Source organism: Platichthys flesus, chromosome 18 (assembly GCF_949316205.1).
Source record: "Platichthys flesus chromosome 18, fPlaFle2.1, whole genome shotgun sequence".
In the NCBI taxonomy this organism is placed as follows: Eukaryota; Metazoa; Chordata; class Actinopteri; order Pleuronectiformes; family Pleuronectidae; genus Platichthys; species Platichthys flesus.
The window spans coordinates 6,112,601-6,122,863 of record NC_084962.1 but is presented as its reverse complement, the minus strand read 5'-3'; the positions used below and the strand labels follow the sequence as shown (position 1 = coordinate 6,122,863).

The following is a 10,263-nucleotide window of genomic DNA, read 5'->3' as shown; positions in this document are numbered from 1 at the left end:
GGAAGTCAAAATGATGGACTTCTGCAGAACACAGGGATTTGGAGAAAGAGCCCATTCTGGGATTTAGTTGTGCCGTACATGCAGAATGAAAGAGTATCCTGGATTTTCCCAAGCTAAACACTAAGCTGTGGTGGCCACGCTAAGATGTCTGAAGCTTCCTGTATAGAAATAAGAGGATAAGTTGGAATGGTGTGGTGCAGCACAAATCTTTGACCCAGAATCCCCAGTGTCTGACCCAAAAGAGATTTATCTGGGTTTTCTGTAAAAACTCCTCAGCACAAAACTCATTTAAAAGAGAAAGAATGTCAGGTCGTTCATTAGCACACACACAGAAAACTTCATTTTCTTTGTCAAATACAGGGAATGTTTTTGTTTTTCTTTCTGAATGAAAAGGAGTGATTGCTCAAATCCAATGGCTCTTTTATTTTCAAAAAGCTTCACTTAAGTATTTACAGTTTGTGCAAAAACATTTAAAGGTTTCAAGGACTTTACATTGTAAGTTCAACCTCAAGGCACATACATGGAACAACATCAACATTTCGTCATGAGAACAGAAATTTAACTTTGGTTCCTAAGAAAACGTCTCGGTGAGAAGCCAGAACGGCAGAATGTCCCGACCCAGCTGATTTACATGCACTGTAAAATTCCAGCTCATACTGTATCTCAACCACCGCTGGGTGATTGCTTGGAAAAACACAAAAAAAACCCAACAAACTTTAAAGTTCAAAACCTGGTATGACAAAATGAAAGGCTACGAAGCTAAATACAGTACATGCAAAAATCCTTGAATGAATGTCACTGGCTATAATCGCTATTTGCAGTGAAGGGTTTTGCCTATAGGAAGAAAAAGATGATTTAAAAACGTATTCAGTTTCAGCCTCTCGTGTGTTTAGTCTGAACTGACCCCTCTGTGATTGAACATAATTATTTCAACGTGAATCAATGAGCTTTAAGGGAAATTACTTCTCGGCACCCTGAAACAGTAATAAACCGACGCTTGCAGACTTTAATACATTTCGTGTAATTCCATTGGTCACGGCGCTGCTGCCGCGTTCTTTCATCAAGCAAGTAGAAAATTAAGAGTAATGTACGCTGCGACGCAAACACCATGCTCCTTCCCGGTCCCGGTTGACTCATTATCTATGCACCGCTTAAGGTCTGGCACTATGGATGAACAGTCTCTCGTTAGCTACTCGGTGTCATGTTTAGTGTTGTTCTCCTTGTTAATACTGTTATTGTTGCCACCGTGGCTGCAATCTGTTGGAGAAATGTGCTTTCTGTTCTGCCGTCTCTTTGTGTCTCATCTTTTCTCTCTTACCTCGCTCCTTTTCCCTCCTCCTACTCAAAACTCTCTTGAGCTAATCATTCAGTCCTGCATAAAAGGTAAGGCAAATATCTGTCTCCGTTACACATTCACAGACATGGGGGGAGATAATATATGGTGCAATAGTTTGACATGACATGTCAGCATGTGTCTCGAGAGAGAGAGAGGGCTTTAATCTTCAAAGGAAAAAAACAATCGAAACCATATCTTATGTAAATGTATCTCCGCGTGGGGGTGATGGTCAGCTGGTGAACCGGTGCTGGGTTAGGTGCTCAGCTAGTTAGCTTCATGATTGTTAAGCAGGGTAAATCAACACGCCGGCCAGGGCAACCTGGTGGGTCTGTGTACTGGGTGTGCTGATATGTGGATATTAGTAGAAAAGGAGTAAAATAAAAAGTGGAGATGCTTTGGTAACCACAGAAGATCACAGTAACAGTAAACCGCTCATGAAAATAAAAACATCTACACAACGTTCTGTATTAAAATGTATTCATGCTAAACGTTTTAGCCTTTAAAGTCTATGTAATTTGCCAGGGGAATGAGATCAATATTAACATTAAATTCATTCCTCTATAATCCTGTTTATTTAAATGTTCCCACTTAAACGAACAATTTGCTTCACCAATTCCCAAGACAGAGAAAATTGAGCCCACTTTCATGTCTGTAAGGCAAATATGAACCTGTCTCTCCAAAGGTAAAACTAATTTAACCTGCCTTCCAGCAATTTTAAAGCTCACAGATTAACACAATATATCTTCTTTGTTTAATGGGTGCAAACACGAATGTAGAAAAACTGACACGATGTGGTTTCATGGCAAGAAAAAGCCAGACTCTCTGTTTCCGCCTGTTTCCAGTCTTTATGCTAAGCTTAGATGAGTGGCTTGGAGTGGGAGCTTCATATTAATTAGACAGACATGAGATTAGTTGAACTTTTGTTAACCTTCTTCCTAAATTTTTTCCCAATAAATAGATTTAGTTTTTTCAAGCTGTTGCCAATTGCCTGAAAAAAAAAGTTACAGAAACGAAACCCCCAATAAATAGAATATGTGTCAATACAAATAAGACTCTAGGACACAACATCATGATGTGAATATAGATAATTTCCTTAATAAGCTGTGTTCATGAATATCGGTGGCTTGATCAAAATTTAACTGTGGACCACTTCAAATTAAAGTCGTGGTCGGAGCTATTGCTGACGTTAGAGTAAGTGCAGTTACTTTTGAGATGTTCTGACCTCTGAGGTAAATCCTCTCAGAGATAATCTCCACACTCAGGAGTAACTCGAGTGCAAGCCCTTAAAAATCATTTCACTGTAAATTGTTTGGCCTAGTTTGCAGTCATTCAGTTCAAGCAGCAGCACAAAGAGTTAACACACTCGCTCTCCCAGTGTGAGCTCCGCGCAGCCAAGTGAAAACAAGGTCTACATATTTTTCTCCCTTTTTTGGTCGAGGATTATGAGGGGGGGGGGCGAGCGACGGGGTCGGCGGTGGGAATTCTGTAAGCTTGGCCCATCAGAAAAAAAATCTTGTCAAATCAAATAAAGTCTCCTTAAGAAGTGCATAATGAAGACCTGTCACTGGCACCTCACATGCAAAGAGCTGCCTCCACCGCCCATGAGCCGAGGTGAAGGGAAAACTCTTTTAATTGAGCCCCCACAGGGATCAGGGGTGCAGAGACGGACAGGGAGACAGGGAGAGAGCAAGACAGACCAGGGACGGGAAGATACAGGAAGTGAGGGGGAAACGGGTTGAGGATCGTCATTGTGGGAACTAATGTAGGGAGGTTATCTTGTGCATTGTTCAGGTGTGCAAACCATAAATGAAGGAGACAGTCTCATCGTCGGGAGACAAAAGGATAAATGATGGGAGGCGAGATGAGCTGCTCACTCACAACTGTGCACTGCGAGGATTATGGGTGGAGTGCGATCTCATTGTTGTAATTTCCTAATTTATCAAAAAGCCTAATGAACGCTGAGACAAGGCTGAAATAAGTGGGTGTTTAATTAGCATTATGTGTTTGTCCTCTGTAAATTCATCACACACTCCATGCACATACACACACACACACACACACACACACACAGAGGAACAGCCCCCCTCCCTCATGAATGACCACAGTGGCGAAAATCCATATTATTTAGCCACCAAACACAGAAAACGCTGTTAGTTTTTAATGTTTCCACATCATTAAGTAGCTCGATGAGCAATAACACTCCAAACAATGCTGTTTGACCATGAGTAATGCCGTCTGTGCAATGGACTCAAAAGGGAATGTTGGAGGTAAAGTGATCCCTCTGTCTCGCCCGCTGTTCCTCTGTCCCACACATGACGATGAGAGAAACTGCCCCCTTGTGGCCTCACTTGCCCAAACACAGGGAAAATGCATTAAAAAAAAAAGAAGCAGAACAAATGAGCGGATTTCTTCAAAAGGGCTCTGGATGTCTCAGCACATCCATGCAACTCCTTAGGGACAATAATCCTTTGTTGCTTGTTAAGCTCATGTTAATAATTGCACGTCCTCACCAGAAAAACTGAAAATGTGCTCCTTCCCAGAGTTTTCCAAACGCATCCCTTAACTAAGCGCACCTTTGTTCGGCTGTAAAACACCCGAACAAAGATACTCTTGGTGTTAGGGTACTTCAGGGAAATCTCAGAGCAGGCTTTCTAACAGCACCGGTGACATTCTCCCTAGCACAAGCAGCCACAGTCCCTTCCATGTGATCCCGAACCACTGCTCGTTTCCTGCCGTGCTTCCGCTAATAAGAAAAGTGCACTTCAATTCTTTTTTACAACATGCCACCTATGAACCAGTGCTTTATTTCCATAGCGCTCTAATCAGCAGTGTTTGGATTTCCCCTGTGCTGTGTTGTCTTTACTACTGCTCTGTTGTACTGGGGAGTGTTTTCACTGTGTCAAAGCGTAAAAAGGCCATTTTTTTTGATTCTGTGGTTAGCAAAGGATCCCAGCCCTCAAAGCGCCCCAACATTTTCCAAGGCCGACAGCGTTTGTCCGAAGCTACACCCAGGGTGCCGTGATTGTACGAATCCATGTTCATGTACAGTACTGACCATTAAAACAACTTTCAAAACCCTGCTGATTATAAAAAAAAGAAACACTTGTATCTCTTTTCTAAGAATAAAAAAGATAGCAGAGAATCCAACATTATTATCCACAGTATAAATTACATTGTAGACAGAACTTGGAAATATATATAGTACAGTTATATTTCACTAGGATTTTAATGTTTTTTGTTGTCTACACAAACAGTGTATGTGTGTGTAGTTATGCATGTATTGTGAAGTGTTTCTTGTGTGTGTGTATGCATGTGTGACTGCCTCTGAACTGTCTGCTGCTGCATCACGTTTGGCAGAACTCTGTACTGGGCACGTTGCTGCTCTTGCAGTAGACTATACTGTTGTTACTGAGGTGACACTCTCTAAATCCAATGCCCCCATTGGGCGTGTAGATGGGTTGAATGCGGAAATCTCCCTTGAGAAGCTGCTCATTGTTCAGCGCCACTATCTGAAAACTGGTCTCAGTCATCTCCAGAATGGAGTTATCCTTCTTGGTTCCTGCCTCGCAGTAGTCGTCTTTTCTCCTGCCGCGGTTGTATTTCCACTTGGTCGAAGCTGACCGGCTCTTCCTGTGCATGTGCCAGCAGAACAGACTGAGCAGCGTTACCAGGATGATAAGAACCGCCCCACCTATGATCCCAGCCATGAGCAGAGTTGAATTGATGCTCTCTTGAGGAGCTTGGTCTCTGCCAGGAATCTTAGTTGACAAAGCAGGCTTGGTCCTGGCCTCGGAGCATATAGTATCCTCTCCAGGCCTGTAGGAGTTAAGGGTGTCCAGCACGTGTACACAGATCCGATACACAGACCGGGGCTCCAGGTCAAGGAGGCTAATATGCCGCCGGCCCCCGCTCACCGTCTGCTCCCGCATTCCTTCGTTTAGTTGGGTTTGGCCCCTTTTGACCCAAGTGACCTTGTAGCCTGTGACAGTGAAATAGGAATCCCAGCTAACCTCAATATTGGTGGCGTTGACCACATTGAAGGAGATCTGAAGGGGGTCCTCATAAGGAGGAAGGGGACCAGGAGGGTTAACATGGATAGGGGGTAAGGGTGGGGAGGGTGAGTCAAGGTAGTAAGGGACGGATGTTGTGATGACATTGAAGATCATGGTGGTGATAGGGGTGGTTGTGGGTGGGGGCGGGGGAGTAGAGCGGAGTGTGGGCCAGGCTGGCTGATCTTCTTCAACCGGGCACTCAATAATATCCAGCGTAAGCTCTCTGATTGCCATGCCACGCACCTTGTCTGGACTCAGGCACACAAAACCCCGGGCGTTGATGGCGGTGGGCAACGACTTGAGCCACACCACCACCCATTTCACTGCACAGTCACAGTTCCAGGGGTTATTGCGAACTATGAGATGCCTTAGGCTTGACAGTCCGTCAAACACACCCTGTGTTAGAGTCTGGAGCTGGTTGCTGGAGACATCCAGTTTTTCCAGCCTGTTTAGGTCAGCGAACGCTGCAACAGGGATCAGGTTGATCTGGTTCTCCTGCAGGCTTAGTTTGACCAGTGACTGGCTGGGTAGGAGGGGAGGGGGGAAAGTCAGTGAATTGCGGGCCAGAGCCAGCTCGCGGAGGTTGGCTAGGTCCTGGAAGGTCCCTGGCGCAATGCCCTCATCTGTCAACAGGTTCCCATCCAGCAGGAGGCGCTGCAGGCGCGTCACATTCTGGAAGGCCTCCTCTGCAATGACAGCAATGCGGTTCTCGTCCAACCGCAGCTCCTTCAGGTCCTCGGGAAGGCCAATGGGAACGCTGCTTAAGTGGTTCTTGGTGAGGAAGAGGAGTTTGAGGCTCAATGCCTCCCTAAAGGCGCCTTCTTCCACCCCCACTGTGGAGATTGAGTTATCATCAAGGTGCAGCTCCTCTAATTGAGTTAGCTGAGCCAGGGCTGCCTTGGAAATGGTTTGGATATTGTTCTCCTGGAGGTGCAAGATCTTGGTGTTTTTGGGCAAATTGATCGGAAACTCGTCCAGCTGGTTGCCGTAGAGATAGACAGTCTCCACAGAGGCCAGATTGTGAAGTTCCATAGGGAAGCCAGCACTGTTGATCTGGTTGTTGTGTAGGTAGAGGACCGTGTAGCCCTCCTCTATCCCCAGAGGCACTGATGTCAGGCTGCGTTCATTGCAGTACACAAACAACTTGTCACAGCGACACTCAACCGGGCAAGAGGCAACTGGGCTGAATTGCATTTGGAGGCTTAGTATGACAGTCAACCAAAACTGCAAGAATGAAGCCCAATCTTTATTCCAGGGTCCAGCCAGAAACTCCATAGTGAAAAAAAATGGGAAGACGGAAACAACAATAAAAAGAACTTGGTGGGGGGAAAAAACGCAATGACGTATATATAGATATATATATATATATATCCACTGAAAACTAGACTCAGGAAAAAAGTCCAATGAGGAGAGTTAAATAATGATGCAGTTAGCTGGGAAAAGAGCAGGAAACCGTGGGAGTAATCCTGTAAATGCTAGTCCTCAGCTGAAGAGCGATGGTCTCATTAGTGGTGGCCAGTCCTCTGACTGACTCCATCCATGCTGAGACATCAGACCATAGCAGGACTCTTCACTCGTTCATCCATGCAGAGCTCAGCCAGGGCCAATTTGAAGCCACGCAGAAGAGAGCCACCACAGGCCCCACTTGCCTGTCCGTCACACACTGCTGGTCCCCAACTGGGGCAGAGTCCAAGGGGGGTGACATTTGGATCCAGAGACCTGTGGGAAAACAACGAAATGCTAGATTAGTATTTTCAGGGGTGGCCTGTTCTTGGGAGGAAAGAAGGACTTATCTTTTCCCGTTCTTCCTCTGTCTCTTTATTTGACATACAAACATACACGCATACCAACTGTGTTTCCCTCGCTCTCCCCCTGCCCTTCTCCCCCAAACACAAAGACAGAGTCACATAACAAACCGTTCAATGCTGATCTCTAATTATGCAATGGATATTGTAAAAAAAAGACTCAAACCATCTGATAAATATTCAGAACAGCTCTTTGCACATCCGGTTTCGCAGACATAAAGAGGGCTTTTCATCCCCTCTGCTCTATCAAAGGAGGGAATAGACCACTGCAAGGACAGAGAGTTGTGGATTCACAGAGGTTCCCAGCAACATCACGCAGGCTTAATGGAAGAATTGCTATAAAGAAATACGGCTAATAATACATCTGCCCTTTGCAGATGCACAGGATATTTCTTGGAAGGGGAAACAAAATAAAACAAGTTACGACTGTCTTGTGGGCCGAGGTACAGGAGTAAACAAAGCGCTTACAGTAAACAGAGTGGATTGTTTTGCTGGTGGCCTAAGGAGGAGTTAGTTATTACGTGTCGGGCCTGAACACACCATCATCAAACTCCAGATTTAAAGCTGTGTGGAGTGGAATTACAAAAACAAAGGGGGGGGACAGTCGAGGAATAGAGACCCCCTGCATATCAGCCCACTCCTCTCGCCGGAGTGACATACACACGCTGTCAAATGAAATGGGATTGGAAAATAATTTAGTTCTCCCAACTGCGATAAATGATCAATACAGGCCGTTTTTCAACATGGGGTGGCAAGTGGTAAAGCACAAGGCCGCCGGATTATAGAAGAACCCTAGATCAGTTACTCCAAGTTTTATGACCCATCAAACACCACCCCCCCTCCCCTCCGTCTCCCCCCACATGATTGAACGATACTGTTTGTCATCGGTTGCTTTCAGCTAAACTAACCCCCCCCCCCCCCATCACCTCCACTCTCTAGGCCAGAGTTAGATGACACACAATAATGGGCAGGATGGGTTCAATCTTAAACACAGGAACGGCCATGAGCGTGGGATTAAGGTGTCCTACCGGGTTTGTCAAGCCTGCAGCAGCCACCGACCAGCACAACTCCCAGTGTACATACGATTTCTGAATTTAGTCCATTTTTATTTCCAAGCTAGATTTCAAATGCCAGGCAGCAATTGGCACAGGATATTTTTTCAGGAGAAAAGAACAAGAGACGAATATTTGAAAAGTTGGTGATAAACACTCAGGATTCTAACAATTTGCCTGCGAGCTTCTCCAGATTTCCTGTGTTGCTGTGTGGACGAGACGGTGCCAACGCTGGCTCATTGTGGCAGAGATGGAGAAACAATCCTTTGACACACATCTGTGATCTACTTTTCTAAATTAAAAGAGCTAAATTTAATCAAATAAGCTTCAGGGGGACGGGGGGAGGAATAAGCAAGCACATGAGGCAATGAAATGTGCTGCCACAGCAGCAGAACCAACAGCAGAAGGCAGCAGCATCAAGATTATTATAGCTGCATGAATAAAACGTTACTGGGAACCCAAATAATAACCTTAGAATGAGGCACGGCGTCAAGAAGACCTGGGTTGGCAAACACCCAGCCTGATAAACTGTGGACATGCACGGATCAAGGAGGGAAAGTGCATCGAAAATACTTTTTTTTTCTCCCTCCCTTCTTTTTTTATTTAATTTCCAGATGAGGGAGCACAGCTCCTCGCCACCAGATGAGCGCTGAGATAGCTATGTGGCCAGGACAATCCGATTAGGAGTGGATTTGGCGACAGAAACGCAATTAAAAGTTTAAAATGGATAGGGTCTTAAAGAGGCGATAAGAGGCGGATCAGGTATACTTCAAAGTCCGCCCAGCGAGCGCTGTTCATTTGAATGAATTATTTCAAAGGGGGAATTGAAAACCGTGCAGTGCATTGAGAGTGAAAAAACAAGAAAAAAAAAAAGAAAGAGTCAGGTTTTCTCCGGGGTGAGAAATGTGGAGCTGTGCGCTTTGTGGCGCTCTAATATGTAACTGGAAGACAGACACGTCTAATAAGCCTGTAAATACATGGACCAAGATTTTTAATTAATCTAAGAAAGTGAGTGGGAACTGGCGGAGCAGTCAGTTTGGGAATATCTGTGCCCGCAGAGCGCTTTGGTTTTTATGATGAGGTGCATATTTTAAAGGCGACATTTAAATCCGATTTGAATTGGAAAAGTAGTCGATTGATACAGAACTTGAGCCAAGGCTAAATCTCATATTCTCTCCTCTACATGTCCGTGTCCCGGGTTACAGAGAAACATCCACCGTACCTTTGGCGAGCCTTTATCCATTATAAACCCTGCGACCGCGTTCAACTTCCCCCCTCTGTCTTTACGCGTCTGTCCTTCAAGAGGTGCCGCTGTACAGCTCCGCTCGGTGACACCGTGGTTCCTCGGTTCCGATCGGCACCAGCTTGGACCCGACGAGTCCACAAAACAGCATATTTCCCCCGCCAGCGTCCCTAAAGCCCCGCGGTCGTGGTTGCGCGTCCGCTCCGTCCGCACTTTTCACCCTTCTTTCTTTCTCTCTCTTTTTCTGTGTATGTACTTGCCCAAGTTCCACACGGCAAACGGAGCCGCTGCGCCTTCAACTCAACACTGTCTGCAGCAGCAAGCGAAGCGGCGGCAGGGCGATCGCAGCGTCCACTTCTCCCGCTCCGCACTCGCCGAAGTGTCCGCCGCCTGAGCCTGATCCGCCAGGGGCCATGACGGCCAGCTGCGTCCGTGCGCTGCGCTCCTCCGGTCGGCCGCTCAAACTTGGCGTTAATTTTACGCAGCGCAGATCCGCATAGCCGGACTCCCTAGCAGTTGTTTTCTTAGATGGGCTCAGTTGATAGTGCGACGTGTGTGCCTTGCTCACCTCTCCCTCTCTCTCTCTCTCTCCCCCCTCACTCTCTCACTCTCTCTCTCTCTCTCTCTCTCTCTCTCTCTCTCACCCTCCTCCCCCTCCTCAGAAAAAAAGAATGCATCTCCTCCAGCAGCTCCTCGGATGGCTCCCGGCCACAGATCCTCCTCCTCCCTCACTGCAGAAAATAGTTTGTCTCTCCCCGCGCACTTTTACCCCCGC

The 10,263-nt window shown here is 46.2% G+C and overlaps 1 protein-coding gene across 1 annotated transcript; it reads right to left on the bottom strand.

Moving 5' to 3' along the window:
- Window positions 1–403: 403 nt before the first annotated feature.
- On the bottom strand, window positions 404–10,051 carry flrt2 (fibronectin leucine rich transmembrane protein 2). Its single transcript, XM_062411306.1, has 2 exons — window positions 9,468–10,051; window positions 404–7,107 (listed from the first exon to the last, which is right to left on the bottom strand). The coding sequence occupies exon 2, from the start codon at window positions 6,661–6,663 to the stop codon at window positions 4,681–4,683; it is 1,983 nt and encodes a 660-aa protein (XP_062267290.1). The 5' UTR covers window positions 6,664–7,107; window positions 9,468–10,051; the 3' UTR covers window positions 404–4,680.
- Between the last annotated feature and the right edge of the window lie 212 nt (window positions 10,052–10,263).